The 22,898-nt window shown below is 44.8% G+C and overlaps 1 protein-coding gene across 1 annotated transcript in view; it reads left to right on the top strand.

Moving 5' to 3' along the window:
• Window positions 1-1,813: 1,813 nt before the first annotated feature.
• LOC132400937 (tau-tubulin kinase 1-like) overlaps window positions 1,814-22,898 on the top strand; it is an 87,636-nt gene continuing 66,551 nt past the window's right edge. The window contains exons 1-5 of the mRNA XM_059982522.1: window positions 1,814-1,876; window positions 10,164-10,275; window positions 17,743-17,901; window positions 18,441-18,588; window positions 18,914-18,987. Of these exons, the coding sequence (XP_059838505.1) occupies window positions 17,794-17,901; window positions 18,441-18,588; window positions 18,914-18,987 (330 nt within the window). The 5' untranslated portion in view covers window positions 1,814-1,876; window positions 10,164-10,275; window positions 17,743-17,793. The remainder of the gene's footprint in view (window positions 1,877-10,163; window positions 10,276-17,742; window positions 17,902-18,440; window positions 18,589-18,913; window positions 18,988-22,898) is intronic.

The raw sequence follows: 22,898 nt of genomic DNA on the forward strand, positions 1-22,898 counted from the left end.
AATGGATGTATGAGAAAAGCAAGAGGATGAAAACATGGGCAAAACAACCCAAACTAAAGAATGCAGGGGTTGTGAAATACTTGGCAAGTCAAGATGAGCATATCCTCCATTCCCAGGGAGACTGGGCTAGTATCACAGAAGAATAACTGAGGACAGAAATCAACATTCACTTCAGAATGCTATCTCACATCCATACGTGTTCCTCCAGATTTTGTTGGGCTCCATTGCAACGCTACAGAAGGTCAGAATCAAATAGATCAGAATGGGAGTAGGATGAAGAAATAGAAGTACAGACACAGGCTCAGGGTTAAGAGAAGGGATGACTGAGTGTAGGGGCTCTGTAAATACTAATAACCCCAATGCATCCCATATATTAATATTTTAGTATTATCCTAAAACTTACCATATTTGTACATTTTCATCCAAATCATTGGTGTAGATGATAAAGAGCAATGGGTCCAGCATCGAGCCCCAGGGTATACCACTAGTCACAGGCTTCCCATCCAAGAAACAACTTTCCACCATCACCCTCTGCTTTCTACTGTCAAACCAATTCCCTATAAAATTAGCTCTCTCCCTGATTCCTATGTGACCTAACCTTTAAGAGAAACCTACCATGCAAAATCTTATCAAAGACCATACTGAGGTCCATATAACTATGTCTACTATCCTGCCTTCAGTGACCTTCTTGGTTATTTCAAAAAAACTATCAAATTTGTTAATGTGATCTTCCACGCACAAAACCATGCTGACTATCCCAAATCAACTTTCCAAATGCTTGAGTATCTTTCCTCCTTCCCTCAAAATCTTCTCCAGTAACTTATCTATCACGGATGTGAGACTTAGTGATCTTTCAATCACAGAATTTTCTTTGCCAGCCTTCTTAGATAAAGTCATAATATTCACCATGGTCCAGTACCAGCATCTTACCCATAACTAATGATGCAACTATCTCATCAGGGTTCTAATAGTTTCTTTTCTAGGTTGCCTTAGTGTTTTTGGCAGACACATCTCCCAACAGCCCAAGAGTCACCTCACCAGACATTGCCTAACCTACACATGCCCTGCCCAGACACTGCCTGACCCAAAGACCCCATCCCTAGACGCTGCACAACCTACAGACTCCACCCTTGACACTGCCCCACAGACTCTCCTTTCCAACACAGTTTACCCTTCCCCAGACACTAACGACCCACAGACTCCCCAACACACTCCTCAGACACAGCCTGACTCCCTGACACACTTTTACTTCAACAGACTCCCTACCATACACACCCCACCTACCACACGTTACCCTCAAAGCACTCCTCCCCATACACGCGCCCACACAGCACACTGCTCCCCTCACACTCCTCTCCTCTGCCCAACCCATCACATCCACCCCCGCCCGCTCCAACACCAGGTGGGAGTTTCCTTGCGCCGGTGCATTGTGGGAGTATCCCTGGGCGGGCGCCGACCGAAGCTGGGATGTCGGCCGGTGATCTGCCGACCAGGTAGGTGGGGAGAGGGGCAAGGAGAATGTGTAGGAATTATGGAGGTGGAGTAGGGCGTGTAGTCGTGTCAGTAAAACAGAAACCAACCTCACCGGCTCTGACCCCGCCGAAATCTTTTCTGGAAGGTCGGCACTGGACCACAGCCTCAGATGGGTGGTTTAGAACTACAATTCCCGAAAGCCCTCGCCGGTCTTGCACCTGCGCGCTATGGAACAGCGGGTTCTCACCATGGCAGGATGCTGTGATTGTCATCCAGCCGTCCAATAGGTATGGGAGGGCGGTGCTTCTGGGGACTCCTGCGGCCCCTGCTGGTGGTCTGTGGAGGTGCAGGCGCTCTGCAGTGCGGCGGCGGAGGCGAGCGGTCGGGCCCGGGCGGCCCGAGGGTGAGTGAAGGTGGGCGGGGGAAAGTAAGGAGGGAGGGTCTGGGGGAGCAGGGACAGAAAAGGGAGGGATCGCGGTGGATGGGGATGTGGGTTATAAAAGGGTTGGTGAAAAAAAACAACCAGAAGGTGGTGCAGTGGGATGGATGGGGTCAACCTGAGGGACAGTGCCCCCTCCCCCACACCCCTCCCATTCACTTCTCTATTCCACCTTCCTCCCTCCATCCTCCACACCCCCTCGCCTCCATTCCTTCCCTTCCCTCTCCCCTCCATCTCTTCCTCCTCTATCCCAACGCCCAACTGCTCTCACCTCCTCTCCCATACCCTCTCGCTTTCCCTTCCACCCCTCCTCCTCTCCCGCTCCTTCTCCCCTTCCTCCCCTCCCCTCGCAACTCTTCATCTCTCTCCCCACCCTCCCCTTCCCCTGGTCCCTCCCTCCCCCACTCACCTCCAACCCCTCCCATCCCTTCCTCCACTCCCCTCCCGCCCCTTCCTCCCCTTCCTGCTCTCCCCTCCTGCCCCTTCCTCCCCTTCCCGCTCCCCTCCTGCCCCTTCCTCCCCTTCCCGCTCTCCCCTCTCGCCCCTTCCTCCCCTTCCTGCTCTCCCCTCCTGCCCCTTCCTCTCCCCACTCTCCCATCCCCTCCCTGCCCTTCTTCCTCCCCCTCCCCTACACCGTACCCTCCATCCCCCTCACTCCTTCCCTATCCCTTCCACCCTTGCCCCCTCCCCTCACTCACTAATTCCAAACCAGGCTCAAGCTCATCTCCCTCTTTCCAATCCATGCCCCCTCTGTTCTCTCTGTGTGTTAGTATTTTTGGGTTCTGGATGCTGCTAACCAATTATTACCCATCCCTGGAAAGCATTGTGAAAGATTGGCCCCAGCCACCTCTCACAGTGCCAGAGAGATCTGGATTTGATCCCACCCTCTGGTGCAAATTCCAGTGTCCTCCCACATCTCAAAGCTCTGCAGGTTGGTGGGCTAGTTGTCTAGGATTTAGACCCAATGAAGGAAAAGCGATATCCTTTCAAGTGGAGATGATGTGAGAATTGGAAAGGAACCTGTAGGTGGTGACATACTCCTGCTTCTCTGCCCCTGACCATTTCTGTGGGACGGGTCACGGATTTGCGAGGTCCTATCAGAATACCTTGGACTCGTACATTTAATGTACTTAATGCATGGTACACACTGCAAACACAGTGTGCCACAGACAGGGTGGGGAGGAATGAGTTTTGGAAATGGATGCAGACCCGATTGAGCGACTGCTTTCTCTGGATATTGTTGAGTTTGTAACTAGTTCAAGCCACATTTACCCAGATCAGTGGGAAGTGTTCCATCATTCTCCTTACTTGTGCCTTGTAGATGGGGAAAGGCCTCGGGATGTTAAGAGATGATTCCCATTCTCTGGTCTGTTCTTGTTTGAGTGGCTGGTCCAGATGTTTCTCTTGAACGGTGACCCCTCCTCCCTTCCCAAACAGGTTGTTGATGAATTTCGGAATAAGAAGGCAGGTTCTTGTTGGAGATGCTCACTGTCTGGCAGTTCTATGATATAATTGTTATCTGCCTATGGCTGAATGTTGTCCAGGACTTGCTGTGTTCAGCACAAGCTCTTTCATTAGACAAGGAGTTAGGAACAGGAACAAACACTGCATTATCAGTGAACTTCCTAACCACCTGATAGAGGGAAGGTCATTTATGAAATAGCTGAAGATGGTTTTCCCTGGGATCTTGTTAAAGATGTTTAGGGGTTGAGGAGATTGGCTCCCAACAATCACATTGATTTCCTTTGTTTGATATCTGAGTTTTCCCTTGGATTCACAAGTGTGAAGTATCTTACTCAGTCATCCCTTTTACCAGCATTTGGCCCACAGCTGCCTATTCAAATAACAGTCTATGTATTTAACTGTGTTGAGAGTCTCTGCCTCCTCCACCTATTCAGGCAGTGTATTCCAGTTTCCAACCCCACCCTAAGGGACAACATACTTCCTCAAGTTCCTTACCTAAAATCTATGCCCTCTGGTTAAAAACACTTTGCTGTAGTGAAGAAACTGATCTGTTTCTTACCTTATCTTACCCCCCATCTCCCCTCCCCAAATAAAACAAGCCCACCCCACTTGTGGGATTAGTGTAGATATGCAAAAGCATTGCCATGGCACGTTTCTGTGCTATATGGCTCTGTGGCAAAATCCTGGTGAATCAGCTGTATGTCCTCTCCAGCGCTATCACATCCCACAGTGTGGTGACTAGACCTGGACGCAGTACCCCAGCCGTGTCCTCATCCGTGCTTTGCAATGTTGTACCAGGACCTCCCTTCTCTTAGGCTGTGTGCCCTAGCTAAATAAAGACAAGTATCCCAATATGCCTTATTCATTGCTCTGTCTACCTTCAGCAATCTTTGAGCCTGTACACTGTTCTTCCTCATTGTCCTTAAATGACCCTCTCATCATGTCCTCCCAAAGCTTACATTAAATTCCACCTGCTGTGTTGTGCCCATCCTATCTGGACTAGATCCACTCTTACCCATTGAAAATGGCTTTGCATTACCTTTATCTTGGATTGCTCCTAGTTTTTCAAAACTAACTCAACTCTTGTGATGTTAATCCGGTCTCCCAAATGAAACCTCACCAGATCCAGTAATTCCTCATTGGATCAGAAATATGCTGCTGTTGAAACTGCTCCACAATTCGTGGGTCTTGTTAGAGATCGGTTTATTTTCTGATTTTTCGGGAGTCAGGAATGATGTGCAATTTGAATTCTAAGATTTCAGTTTATTTTTGAGTCAAAGCAAGCATCCAAGCACTGAGCAAACTCAATAAAGAGCTGAGAAATTTTGCTTAGAGGTGTATGGATGTGAAGACAAAAGAATAAAGAAGCCAAGATGGCACCTCTGAAAAATCTATCACTTTTATAATATGATAAGGAAAATTCCTTAGATAGGAATGAATTGGTTGAAATGAATTAGATAGGAATGACTGCATAATTAAAACAATTACATCACCTAGGCAATGTGCTAATACTGAGCCAATGAGAAAGGTGATAAACTGTTAGTTTAGCTGGTATACTGCTTTCTGCCAGTGAGTGTGAAAAATACATGAGTTTGTTTTAAAAGTACAAATCTTATAAAAGGTATTATTTAAAAAATGGTAGTTTCCACTGGGCTCTTTCACGTTTTGAGCCAGTACCCTGCTGCAGAAGAGTAATGCTGAATTTAATCTTTGGAAATGTATCCTTGGCAGGTGGAAGCAGTGTCTGTGGAGAGCAGTTCGGTGGGGCTGTGGTAAGTTTCAAGGTAGTTATGGAGGATAAGGAGAGACCAGAAGCTAAGATTCTGGATTGGGTTAAAAATTTTAATATCATGAAACAGAGCGTGGCAAACCTGAGTCGCTGAGGCTAAGGCTACAGCTGTACCTACAGATGAATCTAACTACAGGATGGCACTGTGGTGTAAGCAGGTAGAGCCATGGACTAAGGTCAAATGAAATTGGTGCTGTCTATGTGGTTTGCATGTTTTCTCTATGCCCAAGTGAATTTTTTGGCTTTGCCTCTGGGGTGTAAGTGAGGATTGGAATGTGGGAGGAGTCGATGGGTAAGTTGATGGTATGGTTGTGGGTAGTATGTTTGGTATAGCCACTGGGCCGAAGGGTGTGTTCCTGTGCTGGAGAGCTCTGAGACTCTATAAGTATGATGTTCAGAAATTATATAGAGGTCATGGCTAAAATGTCGTTATAAATGTGATAGGTAAAAACAGCGATTGCAAGGAACCTGGATCATGAGAGAGATTGTGGGTTGGATAAAGAATAAAACAGGAGGAACTCTCAGGAGCAGAGCTGGTGTCCGAAGGGCCAAAATTAGGAGGGCAAAAGAGAAGTGCAGAACAGTTCACTGCTGGGCAAGGTTAAGGAACATCTCAAGGCAGTTTACAAGTTCATTAAGAGCAAGAGGGAAACCTGAAAAAAGGACACCCATCCATTAGGGACCACAGAGGCAGACTGTGTGTGAAGCCAGAGGCTGTAGATGAGTTCTGAACACTTCTCATTTGTATTCACTAAGAATATTGTGGGTGGGTAATCTGGGGAGGGGGCAGTAACATTCTACAACATGTTATCACTGAAGAGGAGGAGATATTAGATTCTTAGCAGGCTTAAAGATCTTGATAAGATGTATCCTAAGCTGCTTGATGAGGCAAAGAGCAGATTGCTGGGGCACTGACAAGACTTTTAAGGAGATTTGCTTTTGTGATTGGAAGCCCATGATTTGTGAGGTACCAAAGCAAATATTTGCATGTGAATGTAGGAGGTACAACGTACTTCACCACAGTAAGTACAGAAGAGAAATATTCATTTAATGCTTTCCCATCTATTGTGGCTCCACACATAGATAACCACACTGGTCCTTAACAGGACTATTTTGCTTACCATTTTGCTTTTAATATATTTATGGGTCTTTATGGAATTCTCCCTTTCTGCCAAAGATATCTTATGTATGCTTTCTGTCCTCTTACATATACTCTACATTGTTTATATTTTTCAAAGGATTCTCTTATCTCAGTTGCTTATACTGTACCTGATTTCTGTCTCCTTTTTCCTGACCAGAGCTCCCATTTTCCGCACCCAGTGCTCCTTACTCTTACAGGTTTTCCCTTCACTCTAACAGAAACATACTGTCTCTGAACTCTCCCTATCTCACTTCTAAAAGCCATCTCCTTGCCAGATATCCTTTACCTGTAAACAGTCTCTCCTTATTTATTTTTATATGTACCTGACCAATACCATCAAAATTTACCTTACTCCATTTAGGATTTGATTTTGCGGACCAGTCCTATCTCTTGGGGTCCAGATACATGGTTCTCTAAAAGTAGCTGTACAAGTTGATCAGATGGTAAAAGAAATATAGCGTGCTTGCCTTCATTAGTTGAGGCATTGAATTCCAGAGCAATAAAGCTATGTTACAGATTCATAAATATTCTGGTTAGGCCACATTTAGAGTATTGCATTTAATTCTGGTTGCTTTATTACAGGAAGGATGTGGAGCTTTTGAGGAAGGTGCAAAGGATGTTTACCGGGAACTGCCTGGTTTAGAAGACATGTTTTAAGGAAAGGTTGGACATGCTTGTCCTGTTTCCTCTGGAGTAACAGAGGCTGAGGGGAAATAAGATGGAAGTTTATAAAATCACGTGAACTACAGTTAGAGTAGACAGCCGATATCCTTCTTCAAAAATTGCAGTGTCTCGTAGCAGACAATATGTATTTAAAATGAAATGAGGAAAGTGTTGGGGGCCTGGAATGCGTTGCTGGGGTGGGGTTGTAGATTAGATACTATAGGCATGTTAAGAGCCTCTTAGATAGGCAAATAAATATGCAGAGAAGGGTGAAATCAGATTAATTGGGAGTCATTGCTTTAATTAATATCATTGAATGGTCTGTGCTGTGCTGTTTTATGTTATATCTTCTTGCATAACTTTTAAAACCATAACTTCCTACCAGTAGCGTAGAACTTAGCAAGACACTTACAGCTGGGGACATCAGAGTTCAATACCAACACCCTCTGTAAGGAGTTTGTACATTCTCCCTGTGACCACGTAGGTTTACTCCAGGAAAGGCGTACTGGTTAGTAGATTAATTGTCATTGTAAATTGTCCTGTGATTATGCTAGGATGAAATCGGTGGGTTGCTGGCAGCGCAGCTTGAAGGGATGAAGAGGCCTATTCTATGTTGTGTCTCTAAATACATAAGTAAACTGATAAAATTATGGTCGGTGGTCCCAAAGTGCTCCCTCACCGATTCTTCAGTCACTTGCTCTGCCTCATTTCCCAACAGGTGGTCTTGTGTTGTCCCCTCTCTAGTAGGGCTATCTAGATATTGTTTCAGAAAACTTTCCTGGACACACTTAACAAATTCTACTCCATCCGTCCATTTGCACTGTGGCACTTTCAGTCAATATGAAGAATGTTGAAACTATCTACTATTAACAGCTCCATTATTTTGACACTTAACTGCACTATCCAATATTTGCTTCTGTGGTTACTACAGAGTATTGGGAGGCCTGCAGTATAATCCCATCAAAGTGATCGTCTCCTTATTTTCAGTTTCTATCTACCGGATGTTCCCTTTGTCAGTGCTACTGTGATGTTCTCCCTGATCAGAAACACAATTCCTCCTCCTCTCTTCTTCCCCCCCCCCCCCACCATCTCCATCTCAACTGCAGCATCTTTACCCCAGAACACTGAGCTACCAGTCCTGTCCATCACTCTACACTGGGTATACTATCACAGTCCCATATGCTGATCTTTACCCTGTTCGTCTGCCTTGGGTAATATGTTTTATCAATTGAGAATTAGCTGATAGAGAGAAGTTGAGGGGAGGAATAAATGGCAGTGACAAGAGAGTGTTGCAGGAATCAGAGCTGTGGTCCTAGCCACTCGTGATGTACATCGGTGATTGAGGTATAACCGAGTCATGAAGTCTCATAGACAGGCTTTTCAGCCCAACATGTCATCCATGCCGACTATCATGTTCTAATCTCATTCACCAGTACTCAGTCACAGTCTTCTGTGTTACGTTTAAATGCTTATATGTGGGAGTCTGCTCTCAGCACCCCGTCATGGCATTGTTTCAGGTTTCTGAGTATCGAGGGAGGGCTCTGGGTGGTGGTTCTGCATGATTAATGAAGTATTATAGGCCATTTGAGATGGAGAGTGTGCAGACTCCATGGACGGTAGCTGAGGTCAGGATTGTACCTGGTCACTGGAACTGTGGGGCTGGAGTGCTGCTACCTGCCATCACTGGGTCTCTTCCCCCCCCCCCCACTTATTCTTGGGCTGTTCCTGTTGTTGCCTCTGTACAGGTGAGTCCTGTCACACTTTTGGCACATGTTCAAGGTTTCAAAAGTCCATTGTTCTTCAGAGAATAAGAGGAAATTTGGTCACTTACATATGTCGGTCACAACATACCCTTAGTTTTCTTTCACATTGCTTTAAGAAACATAGAACATACAACAGTACAACACAGGAACAGATCCTTGGCCCACAATGTCAGTGTCAACCATGATACCAAATTAAACTGAATCTCTTCTGTGCCTGCACTTGATCGATATCCCTCCATTCCCTGTATCCTATATATTGGTGTGTACCTAACAGTCTCTGAAACACCACTATTGCTTCTGCTTCCACCACCACCCCTTTCTCCCTGTATCAGGCACCTACCATATTTTTTAAAAAATTCCCTTAAAATCATTTAAAATTTCCTGATCCACATTAAAGTTATGCCCTCTAGTACTTTACGTTTCTACTCTGGCAGAAAGATTTTGACTGTCAACCCTATGCCCTTCCACACTCCATACTATTAAGGGTTGGTGCAATTTTTCTCCTTCCAGACAATCCACAGCCCCATCTCTCCAGTCACATGTTTGAAGGGTTGGATTGCCAAGTCTTTCGGGGTCTGGGAAAGCAGTAGAGGTGTAAGGACCTGTGGAAGGAGAATTGTCCTGGTATTTGGTTATCATTTGTCATCATACATTTGAAGTTTTGCAAACATGGTAGTCTGTGATGGTTGGAAGCAGTGAGGAAAATTCAGTGCCATTGTTGGATCATTTGGTAGATTGCTTAATTCACTGCCGTAATTTACACAAATTTGCATAAGTTGTCAGTTGTGTTAAATGCTCATTGTGAATCCACTCCATCTCTCCTCCAGTGTGTGGCTGGTTTGATCATTAGCTGCTCTATGCTGGTTCTTGCATATAGAGCTGACTGTTCAGTCTTCCTATATGAGTTGGTCTATCTCTCCATTTGCAACTAAAATAGTATCAGACACCTTTGCAAAATGGAGCGTGGTGATATGTTAAACTATTGCTTTACTGTAAAATTTTAGTCTGCTGCTTTTCATAAAATGGCTTTGTCAAGATGAAATCTGTCACCGCTCTCCTTGAGATGTCATTGGCTAGATTCCTCCTGCCCCTCTGGGTTGAGACCTGCGGCATGTTTTCATTCTCACTGGCCTCCAGTGTGTTTCCATTAATTTTTCACCACGTTTCTATGCAAGTTGTTGGTTACCTTTTGTTCTAGCTCAGCTATGGTAGCTTGGTCAAATTAACTGATAGGGTGCATCCTGACGTTTCATCTGATTCTTGGGACATTGTATTTATTTTGGACGCATTAAGGGAGTTTGATCTTTCAGTCTGAGTATTGATTTTGATTGTGTATTTAACTAATACATCACCTTCATCCTTATTGCTGTTGCTTTGTTTTGGTTCAGACTGTGCTCACGGTAATATCTGCTTTCATATTGTTTATTGCAGTTCGGCCACCAGTAGACTGCACCCTCGCTCACAGCATGATTGGTTTCATACAATCTCGCCGATGCTGCAGGTCCATCGTTCAGCTTTCTCACACCGGCTCTTCCTTTAGCAGGTTGGCATTTTATCACTTAGGTGCTGTGAACTTATCCCTGGATATCCCAGAACTTTTACACAAATTTCTCTTCCCTTCTCTCTCACATACTAAAATGCACTTCCCCAGAACTGAAATTATTATTTTTTAAAAAGTGAACATTTTGAAAAAACTGCAGATGCCTTCCGAAAATCTGAAATCAAGTCACAGGGTTGTAGACAGAAGCAAGACATGCTGACATTTTCACCATGTACACCAAAAGATTGACTTTATTTGTCATATGCACACAATGTGTCATTATTTTTATGATGTGCTGGGGGTAGCCCACAAGTATCGCCATGCTTCTGGCACCAGTGTAGTGTGCCCAGACCTAACCGTACGTCTCCGGAATGTGGAAAGTAGCCGGAGCGCCCAGAGGAAACCTGCATGGTTGTGGGGAGAACGTGCCACCGCCTATAAGGAATTTGGAAGAATCAAACCCCGGTCAGTGATCACTGTGCTACGCCACCATGCCACCCCATTTGCCAAGCCAACATTAAGATCATGTTCTCCTGTGCTTATCAGAGAATGCTGAAAATGCTTAGTAGAACAGGCAAATATGTGAGGAGAGAAATAGAGTTAATGTTTTAGAATGAAAACTCTTTGTCAGACTTGTAGAACATTTAAAGTACAGTTCCTGAGAATATTTTCCAATTTCATTCACTGTAATTGAAAGGAGGAGGAGTTGCCTTTTTGACGAGGGAGGATATAACTGTGTTTAGAGATATTCTTGGGGGATTCATTCAGTGATGCCATATGTGTAGATCTTAGAAACAAGAAGGGGTGATCACTTTGATGGGACAGTTATAAGTTGCCCAGTGGTCAGAGGGAATTGGAGGAGCAGATATGTACTGAGAGAGCAGATGTAAGAATGATAGAGTAGTATCAGTGGGAGGTTTTAACCTTCCTAATATTGACTAGGCCACCCACAGTACACAGATGCGGTGGAAGTTGTTAAATATGTTCAAGAAAGCTTTTTTATTCAATAAACAAATGACCATACAAAAGAAGGGACAGCACAGGACCTCTCCTTGGGAAATGAATTAGGTCAAGTTACTGAAGTGCTAGTCACAAAGCATTTTGTGACCATAGACCATAATTAGTTTTGAAATAGTTCTGGAGAAAGGTAGGACTGGTCCACAGGTTAACAGCCTGAATTGAGGCAGAGCCCATCTTGGAGGCATTAGGCAGGAACTTGCAAAGGTTCATTAAGTGAGTCTGTTTGATGGTAATTGGATGACAGGGAAGAGGAAGACTTTTAAAAGTGTGATATCAAGAGTCAGAGAAATCAATGTTCATGTCATCAGGTTAGAGGCTACCCAGTCAGAATATGAGTTGCTGCTCCTTCACCCTGAGAAAGGTCTCATTGTGGCAGAAGAGGAGACTGTGTATATCAAAATAAGAATGGGCATTGGAATTAAAATGGTTGGCCACTGGGAAATCCTGCTTGATGCAGATGAAGCGAAGGTGCTTGACAAAGCAGACCCCCAATCTACGTCAGGTCTCAGCAATGTGGAGGAAGCCACGTCAGGAGCACCAGATACAGTAGATGACCCAGACAGAATTTCAGGTGAAGTGTTGTCTCACCTAAAAGGACTGTTTGGGTTCCTGATGGAGGAGAGGGAGGAGGTTAATAGGCAGGTGAAGCACTTCTTCCACTTGCAGAATTAAGTGCCAGGAGAGAGATTAGAGGGAAGGTATGAATGGACAAAGTAATCTCTGAGAGTATAATCCCTGCAGCAGGCAGAGAGTAGGGGCTGTGGGAGAGGTAAAGGTGTGTTTAGTGATAGGATCATGTTGAAGATGGTGGATGTTGCCAAGGGTGTTGTACTGGATGCGGTGGCACATTGGATGGTAGTTAAGGACAAGACGAACCCTATCCCTGTTAAGGTGGTGGGAAGAAGGGGTGAAGTGGATGTCCGGGAAAAGCAAAGAACTGTGGGTGAGGAAGGGAAACCCTGTTTTTTGAAAAAAGTGAACATCTCTGATGATCTGGAAAGGAAAGCCCCATCCTGGGAACAGATGTGGTGGAGATGAAGGAACTGTAAAAATGAAATGACATTTTTACTAGTGACAGGGTGGGAAGAAGTATAGTTGTGATAGCTGTGAGAGTCAGTGTGTTTATAAAAGATATCGGTAGACAATTTGTCTCCCAAAATGGAGGCAGAGATCGAGAAAAGCAAGGAAGGTGGTGGAGGGCAACTGGTTGGGTCTGGCGTCCACAAAACCATGGAGAACCGTAAGTTCTTTGTGGTGGGGGAATAGAAGTGTTTAGGGACTGGACATCCGTGATGAAAATATGGCAATTAGGGCCAAAGAATTAAAAATTGTTGAGAGATAAAGACATTGTGAAGTGCTGTGTATGTAGGTGGAAAGGACTGAATAAAAGGGGGATAAACCAGGGCTTGACCAAGTACATCCTTGGACCTTGTGGAAAGAAATTTTGGAGGCCCTTTGCTTCATTTTTAGCCATGATGGCTGGATGGTGGCTAATGTACCATTATTTAAGAAAAGCAATAAAATGTGTCAGGGAACTACAGGCCAGTAAGTTTGATGTATGTAGTGGGAAATTACTGAGGGGGGGAGCAATTCTGAGGGATAGGATCTATCAACATTTTGATAGTGACTGATTAAAGGTAATCAGCATGGCAATTCATGCATCTTAATTTTTTTTTTGACAAGGATGATAGCAAGGTGGTGGACAGGGGTTATCTATACTTTTAGCAATGCTTTTGACAAGGTCCCTCCCAAATAGCAGGATAGTTTACAATGTTATATTTCATTAGGAGTTTGAGGAGATTTGCTATGTCACCAAAAACTCTAGCAAATTTCTACAGATGTACCATAGAGATTATTTTTTTGGAAGATTTTGGAGTCTATTGTTAGGGATGAGGTTTTGAGGTACTTGGAGACTAATGATAGGGTGGGTCAAAGTCAGCATGGTTTCTGTAAGGGGAGATTTTCCCTGACAACTCTGTTGGAGTTTTTCGAGGAGGTAATAGGCGGGGTGGATGGGGGAGAGTCAGTGGATGTCATTTACATGGATTTTTGGGAGGCATTTGCCACACGAGGCTGTTTATCAAGATGAAATCCTGTGGTATTGCAGGAAAGATGCTGGCATGGATAGAGGAATGACTGATAGGCAGGGAGCATTGTGGGAATGGGGGGAGGACCTTTTTTGCTTGACAGTTGGTGTTCCTCGGGAGTCAGTGATGGGACCACTACTTTTCACATTTTGTCAATGATTTGGATGATGGAATTGATGTTTTGTGGCAGAGTTTGTGGATGGTGAGGGGATAGGTGGAGGGGTAGGCGGTGCTGAGAAAGCAATACAATTGCAGAACTTGGATAGATCGGAAGAGTGGGCAAAAGGGTGGAATACAGTGTTGGGAAATGTATGATAATGCATTTTCGTAAAAGGAACAATAGTGTGGACTATTATCTAAATGTGGAGAAGATTCAAACATCAGAGGTGCAGAGGGACTTGGGTCTTTGTGCAAGACTCCCAGAAGGTTAATTTATGGGGTGAGTCTGTGGTAAAGAAGACGGAAACAACATTGTTGTTTATTTCAAGGGGAATAGAATATACAACAAGGATATAATGCTGAGTGTTCACAAGGCAACTGGTCAGGTCGCACTTGGAATATTCTCAACAGTTTTGGGCCCCATATCTCAGAAAGGATGTGTTGTCATTGGAGAAAGTCCAAGGGAAGTTCACAAGCATGATTCTGGGAATGAAGAGGTTCACATATGAGGAGCGTTTGGCAGCTTTGATTTTGCACTCACTGGAGTTTAGAATAGTGTGGGGGTGGGCGGTGGGAATCTCATTGAAACCGATCCAATGTTGAAAGGACTAGATAGGGTGGATGTGGAGAGGATGTTTCCTTTGGTGGAGGTATCCAGTACCAGAGAGCATAGTCTCAAAATTGAGGGGGTGACCTTTTAGAAGAGGTAAAGAGGATTTTTTTTTATCCAGAGTGTAGTAGATCTGTGGAATGCTTTGCCACAGACTGCAGTGGAGTTCAAGTCTGTGGGTATATTTAAGGTGGAAGTTGATCATTTCCTGATTGATCAGGGATTCAAAGGATGTGGCAAGAAGGCAGCTGAATGGGGTTGAGTGGAATCCAGGATCAGTCATGATGGAATGGCAGAGCAGACTCGATGGGCTGAATGGTTTAATTCTGCTCCTATATCGTATGGTCTTATTTTAAACTGGTTGCATCATCATCTGGAATGGAAGGGCCTGCACAGGATCAGAAAAAGACTCAGAGGGTTGTAATCTCAGCCAGCTCCACCATGAGCACTAGCTAGTCCACCGTTAAGGACATCTTCAAAAGGTGATGCCTCAAAAAGGTGGCATCTATCATTAAGGACCTCCTCCCCCAGGACATGCCCACTTCTCATTACTAACATCAGGAAGGAGGTACAGGACCCTGAAAACACACTCTGTTTTAGGAACAGCTTCTTCCCCTTCACCATCAGATTTCTGGATGGACAGTGAATCCATGAACAAAACCTCACAATTTTGCTCATTTTATACACTACTTATTTAATATTTTTTAAATATATTTATTGTAATTTGTAATATGTTTTATATATTGCACTGTATAGCTGCTGCAGTAGAACAAATAACATAGCATATGTCAGCAATAATAAACCTGACTGATTCTAGATCGCAAGTAGTTGTTAACTGTAATTAAATCAAACAAGAGATGTTTTGCAGATCAGTCACTAATTCAAAAACACAAGTGTTAATTACTTAAGGTTGAAATTGATCTTTAGAATGCAAGCTCTAAATTCTTAGTGTTATCATGTTAGAAAATCTATGTCTACCTTTGTATAAAATCCTAGAGCCAGAATAGAATGTAACGATGTATTTCACTTCAGTGTATCCGGCTCAGTGTGCACAAGCTTTCGTCAGAGCCAGCACTGTGGAAAAGCATTTCTATCTTTAATCCATTAATCTTTTACCCTTTTGGGTAACTTATGGAAACTCACATAAACTCCACTCAGGCAAGCAACCATTGGAGCTGCAAAAATCGTGACTATTAGGGCTGAGCTCTTAAGAGAAAAGTCCTTGCTGAGGAAAACTACATCTGAGATTAGAATCAATAAACTTAAACTACTTCCTGAAATACCTTTTCAGAATTCCAAGTTACCCACGCTTAATATGTGTGAATGTTGTATCTAGAGCAAGGATTTTCTGCATAATGTATAACATTAGCCAGAATTGTACATGGTCATTGTAGAATTCAGGTCACGATTTTTTTTCTCTAGTACTCATTCCAAAAATATAATCAATTAGACCACTATGAAAGAGAAACAAAGGAGGACAAAATTAAAATGGGAAAGAAATAACAAAACTCAGCATGAGAATAATAAACAAGAAGATGATGGAACCAGCAAGGATGGGCAGTGAGTAGCGGAGGTAATGATTCAGCTCTGAGGATCCTGGTCACAAATGACCCACTAAGTATTGCAATATGTTCTTATTTTGTTTCAAATTTAATCTCATGCTTTTTTTGCAAATGACTTCCTTACAAAATGTTTTACAATTAATGTCCTCGGTAAGACAAAACTTGGAACTGTGCCGATGCATGAAGTGTAAAAGTGAGTGGAGTCTCGTGTTCTTGCTGCTGCTTAGAGACAGGACCACTAAAAACAGAAAACTCTGCAGCCTTATTTACAAGAATGTAGGATCATTTCCAATTCCTTTATAGCACTGTCTTAACAACAACAAACAGATTTCTGGCATTACCCCTTTCCTGCCCCACTCTCTCATATGAAACTGAAAGGGCATCAGTTTCAAAGATTTGAGTACCGTTTTAAACTTGGTGTTTTCACACTCTTCAAACCACCCAACATGCAACAGTGTTAAAGATCAGTGCAGAGAGATTGCAGAAATGGGTGTAAATAGGTTGAATGAATGGACAGGGACACTGCAGGTAGAATATAATGTGGAAAAGTAGAACTTCCTGGTAGAAAAAAAGATAATTGTGAGTTTTGTTTAAGTCATGAGTGCTTGAAATACCCTGGTGTTCAGAGGGGCCTGAATGTCTTCATGTGTTAACCACTGAATGGTAATGTTCAGGATAACACTTGGCAAGTCATTAGGAAGGCAGATTTGCTATCACTGATTTACATGTTGTGAAATTTGTTATTTTGCAGCAGCAGTAAAGTGCAAACACAAAAATACAAAATAAATAGCACCAAAAAATGGTTAATGAAGTTGTGTTCATGGACTATTCAAATAGCTGATAGCAGAGGGGAAGAAGCTGTTTCTAAGTAATTGAATATGGGTCTTCGGGCTCCTGTACCTTCTCCTACTGGTAGTACGAGCAGAGGGCATGTCCCGGATGTTGAGGGTCTCTTATTGCAGAAACAAGACTGGAAACATCTTGTTGCAGTTGTTCAGGGCTCTGGGGAGACCACACCTGGAATACCGTGGACAGGGCTGCTAAGGAAGGTCAGAGATGTGACTAAGGGAGTGCACGTGGGGATCATTAGGTTGATCTATTGGAAATGAGGTGGTATTGGACAGGAAGCAGACTGGGTCTGTGTCTGAGCAAAGGAAGCTAAAAATGACCTAATGGGGGTTTTTAAATCATAAAGGCCAATTGAATAGAAATTCAGCAGCTTTCTCAGAGTTAAAGGGCATAGGTTCAAGGTAAAAAGGAAAATATTTAAAGGGGACCAAGATACAAGTTTTCCACACGGAGGATGGTGGCTACGTGGAACGAGCTGCCAAAGGAGGTGCAAGTAAATGACACTTGCACAGGTTCATGGTTAGAGGGATATGGGTCAAGCACAGGCAAATGAGATTGATATGGATAGGCATCTCAAGCAGTATGGGCAAGTCAAGCTGAAGAGGCTATTTCTAAATCTGCAACTCTGATTTTATGGTGCTTGACAGGGTAGGTGCAGGGGTTATTTACATCAGCTGGGATATCACAGTTGCAGAGTAAGGGCACAGATGCAGGGGAAGGTTCTCCATTCACCAAGCTGAGTCAATGAGAATGGGACTGATGGACATTGAGAGATGTGTGGAAGGGTCAGAGAGGTGGTGCTGAGGTCTGACCAGCCTTGATGTTACTAACTGTAGAGTAGGTGCTGTGGCCAGATGTTTCTTTCTTTTGTTCTGAAATGAGTCTGAACTCAGGTCAGAGATTTAAAGTGGTTGTTAGGAGAGTCAGGAGGGAGAAGAAGTAGGTTACTTTGAACTGGGGAGTGGAAGGAGTTCTGAAACTCACTGCCTGGCAAAAACCCTCCCCAGCGTTTGAACTACCATGAGCTGCAGGGCCTGGGTAGGGGGAATCCCTTTCCAATGGGTGCCCTGCTCCACCCCACCCCTTCCAGCCTCACTCCTCAAGCACTCCTTCACCAGCTCCTCCCTTCCTCCTGACCCAGATCTCACAAACCCTCACAATCCACTTGTTCTCTGTCCCTCAGGTAAATGGAGTGGTTTGGTTGGGCGATGAGTGACCCCTCGCACGCGGCCCAATGCAGTGCCTAGCAGTTCCTGCACAGGAAGAGGCAAACATGAGTGGAGGAAGCGAGCAAGTTGACATCCTACCTGTGGCATTTGTGGTGAAGGATCGGTGGAAGGTGGTGAGTGAGACTGTACTCCTCTAACATCTCACCTACACCTGTACACCCCCAGCCATACACCAGTACCTGTGTATCTGCACCAAAACACGTGAGCACCTCACCATCCCATTGATGTTTGTACACTTCTACCATCCTACAAATGCCTGCATATTCTCACCATACCCTGCCAATGCCTGTACACCTCCACCATGCACCAGTGCATGTACGGCCCCTACCATCTCAGCAATGCTTGTATATTCCATCAGTGCTGTACAACACAACCACATACCAATGCTTATACATCCTGACCATACACTATGCCTGGACACCCCCAATCACTCACCAACACTCATTCGTACCTCACCTATCCCCTTTAAAACAACTACATTGAGCCATCCTCCCCTGTAAGTACTCCTTCCCCAGGACCCCTTCACTGACTCCCCACACCTGTTCTACCTCCCATTCCTGTTATTGCGTTCCATGTGTATCCTCTACGAGCGGTGACCAACCCTGGACTAGTAGGTGTCTCCTTGAGCACTCTGCTGTGTGCCCCTCCACAGCTGAAGAAGATCGGTGGTGGGGGTTTCGGAGAGATTTATGAGGCCACAGACCTGCTGCTACGGGAGAATGTAGCCCTGAAGGTGGAGTCCGCCCAGCAGCCCAAGCAGGTACTCAAGATGGAGGTGGCCGTGCTCAAGAAGTTACAGGGTAAGGGACTCAGCCAATCTGTTGCCTCAGCTCTCCCCACTCCATCCTCCCTCACGTGTACCCTTCCAAACTTCTCCCTCCTTCCATCCTGACCCCTTTCCCATCCTTTACCCTTCCACCTCTCTCCCTGACCCCTGCCCCGTCTTTACCCCAACCTAGCCTCTCACTGTCCCTCTCTCCCCAGCACCATCCCCCACCCCAATTCCTCCCCACTCTTCCCCAACCCCTCTCCCTCCTCCTCTCTCTCCCAATAACCCCAACCCCCGCTCCCCCAGTGTGTGCCTGTACCTCCCAGTGATCCGTGCTGTGCTGTGTTGATGTGCAGGGAAGGACCACGTGTGCCGCTTCATCGGTTGTGGCCGGAATGAGAAGTTTAACTACGTGGTAATGCAGCTTCAGGTAATGACTCCCATCATCCCCACACCCCTTCACCAGACACCAGCCGGGACAACCTGTGCTGTACGGTGGGCTGGCTCCCCACCCTCGCCCATGTACTGGTATGGGCTGAGCTCTGACGGGAATCAGATGAGGCTGCACCCAGCCGACTTCTCAGAGAGCTGCTCAGCCCCAGATCTCCGGTCATCCAGTGGGCAAACAGGCCCTTTGACTTAGCTACTCCATGCTGACCAAGATTCCCATCTAAACCTTTCCATAAGACATAGAAATAGAATTAGGCCATTTGGCCCATCAACTCTGTAATGGCACTTAATCATGGCTGATTCTATTCCCCCCTCCTCAACCCCACTCCCCAGCCTTCTCCCCCTAACCATTGATGCCATGTCCAATGAAGAACCCATCAAGCTCTGCCTTAAATGCACCCAGTAACCTGGTCTCCACATCTGCCTGTGGTAATAAATTCCACAAATTCACTACCCTCTGGCTAAAGAAATTTCTCCACATCTATATTTTAAATGGACACCCCACTATCCTGAGGCTGGGCCCTTTTGTCCCAGACTTCCCCACCTTGTGAAACTTCCTTTCCGCATCTACTCGGTCTAGGTCTTTCAACATTCGAAAGGTTTCAATGAGATTCCCCCTCATCCTTCTGAATTCCAGTGAGTACAGACTCAGAGCTGTCAAATGTTCCTTGTATGCTAACCCTTTAATTCCTGGAATCATCCTTGTGAACCTCCTCTAAACCCTTTCCAATGCCAGCACCTCTGAGATGAGAAGCCCAAAATTGTTCACAATACTCAAGGTGAGGCCTCACCAGTGCCTTATAAAGCCTCAGCATCACATTCCTGCTCTTGTATTTAAGACCTCCTCACCACCAACTCTACCTGCAAATTAACCTTCAGGGTGTTCTGCACAAGGACTACAAAGTCCCTTTACATCTCAGATTTTTGGGTTTTCTCTCCATTTAGAAAATGGTCTGCACATTTATTTCTACTTCCAAAATGCTTGACCATGCATTGTCCAACATTGTATTTCATTTACCACTCTCTTGCCCATTCTCCTGATCTGTCTAAGTCCTTCTGCAGCCTACCTGTTTCCTCAAGACTACCTCCCCTCCATCAATCTTTGTATCATCTGCAAATTTGGCAACAAAAAGTTCTATTCCATCATCTAAATCATTTATATGCAGCATAAAAAGAAGTGGGCCCAACACCGACCCCTGTGGAACACCATAGGTTACTGGCAGCCAACCAGAAAAGGATCTGGTTTTATTCTCACTTGCTGCCTCCTACCAATCAGCCAATGCTCTAACGGTGTCAATAACTTTCCTGTAATACCATGGGCTCTTAACTTGGTAAGCAGCCTCATGTGTGGCACCTTGTCGAAGGCCTTTTGAAAGTCCAAATATACAACATCCACTACATCCCCTTCAACTATCCTACATATAACCTCCTCAAAAATTTCCAATGATTCATCAGGCAAGATTTCCCCTTCAGGAAAGCATGCGAATCTTGTCCAGTGTCACCAGGTACTCCATAACCTCATCCTTAACAATTGACTCCAACATATCCCAACCACTGAGGTCAGGCTTACTGGTCTATAATTTCCTTTCTGCTGCCTTAAAGAATGGTGACATTTGCAGTTTTCTAGTTCTCTGTCACCATGCCAGAGTCCATTGATTTTTGAAGATCATCACTAATGCCTCCACAATCTACCTCTACCTCTTTCAGAATCTTAGAGTGCAGTTCACCTGGTCCAAGTGATTTATGTACCCTTAGGTCTTTCAGCTTTTTGAGGATCTTCTCCCTCATAATGGTAACTGTACTCACTTCTCTTCTCTCACACCTGTCAATATCCAGCATAACCTCATCCACAGTGAAAACTAATGCAAATGCTCATATAGTTCATCTGCCATCTCCTTAGCCCCCGTTATTATTTCTCCGGCTTCATTTTCTAGTGGTCCTATATACACTTTTATTTTTTACATGCCTTTATTTTTTACATTCGCTATACACTTTATTGTTTGCTAGCTTGCTTTCATGTTTCATATTTTCCCTCCTAATGATTCTTTTAGTTGCTCTCTGTAGGGTTTTCAAAGATTTGCAATCCTCTGTCTTCCCATTAATTTTTGCTTTGTTGTATGCCCTCTCTTCTGCTTTTGCATTAGCTTTGACTTCCCTTGTCAGCTACAGTTGTACTATTTTGTTATTTGAGTATTTCTTTGTTTGTGGAATACATCTATCCTGCACCTTCCTCGTTTTTCCTAGAAACGCACACCATTGCTGCTCTGCTGACATCCCTGCCAGCAGCTCCTTCCAATTTACTTCGGCCAATTCCTCTCTCATACCACTGTAATTTCCTTTACTCCACTGCAATACTGCTACATTAGACTTTACTTTCAAGATGAACTCAAATCATATTGTGATCACTGCCCTAAGGGTTCTTTTACCTTAAGCTCCCTAATCACCTCCAGTTCATTACATAACACCCAATCCAGTGTAACACTTACCCAAAAGGCTGGTATATGTCTAGGGGAAACGGAGATCCAGCCACTCACCAACACACCTCCCGTTTGCGCAGGTGCTGTGAGAATCGAGTTTATGCCTCGCGCTCACCAACAGTATCAAACCCACAACAAATACTGTTATGAAATACATTTTAAAGAGTTTACTAAAACTAAAAGAGTATTAGGCAATACTATATATATATATATATATATATACAAATATATATATGGAAAAAAACAAAAGGCGCCAACTTATCAGTCTGTTTAGTGCACTCGTTGGAGCTCAACCTTCGAACCATTCGACCCTTCGTCGCTTGCCTCCGACTTCCACGTCTTCCACCCCTTCCACCCCGGACTCCCCGGTGGTCTTCCGAGCGAACGTCCACCTCCCTCGGCGTCTTTCTCCCGACTCCCCTCACACCAAAAACCTGCGAAAACCCCTCCCCCAAGTTCCCAGCCTCACTAGACACAATAACATTCTCCATTGATTAACAAATGAATACAATTACCATATCAGCCATTCTAAAGCGAAACAACGGCCAGAGAAACACTTATCCGACAAAGAAGCATTCCTACTCGTAACAAACCAAAGAAACCATTTTGAGTAACATACACAGGACATTGTACATTGTACATTGTACATTCTCTCCCCACCAGCAAATGTCATGCCCTCATGGCATTACTAGAGTTTCCCAAACTTCTTGCAACACACAAAATGGTTTCTTTGGTTTGTTACGAGTAGGAATGCTTCTTTGTCGGATAAGTGTTTCTCTGGCCGTTGTTTCGCTTTAGAATGGCTGATATGGTAATTGTATTCATTTGTTAATCAATGGAGAATGTTATTGTGTCTAGTGAGGCTGGGAACCCAACCCAACCCAGGTGCAGAACGCAGTGACATAACTACCCAGAGCAGTAGAAATCACACTCGGTTCTCCTGGTACCACAACCGCTCCGGGGGGTGCCTAATCCTCTGAGATCTCCATACCCCTTCTGCCCCAATGGGCTCCCTGGTCACCTGCGAACCCACTGTCTTGGACACCCCAGGTCTACTTTACAGACCCTCACCCCCATCCTCACGGGGGTCCTCCCTCACCTGAGATCTCTCCGGCTCACGCTCGGGTTCCACCCTCTCTCCCACCAATGTTGGCTGCCTCTCCATCTGACCCTCAAGACCTTCCCTCTTCTCACCCAACTCAGTATGGGAAGGGCCAGGAGCCTCCTCTCCTGGTACTGGAGCCCCAGCAAATGGGAACAGGGGCCACTCATCTGAGTCGTCCTCTTCCGAATTGGTAGCCATTCCCGGGTGAGGGACCTGTCCCCACTGTTCAGCAGCAGGCTCTTCCCTTTCTCTGTGCCCTCGCAGAGTCCTTGTACTAGGCATAACCTCCCACTCGGACTCCTTATCCAC

Source organism: Hypanus sabinus, chromosome 10 (assembly GCF_030144855.1).
Source record: "Hypanus sabinus isolate sHypSab1 chromosome 10, sHypSab1.hap1, whole genome shotgun sequence".
NCBI lineage: Eukaryota > Metazoa > Chordata > Chondrichthyes > Myliobatiformes > Dasyatidae > Hypanus > Hypanus sabinus.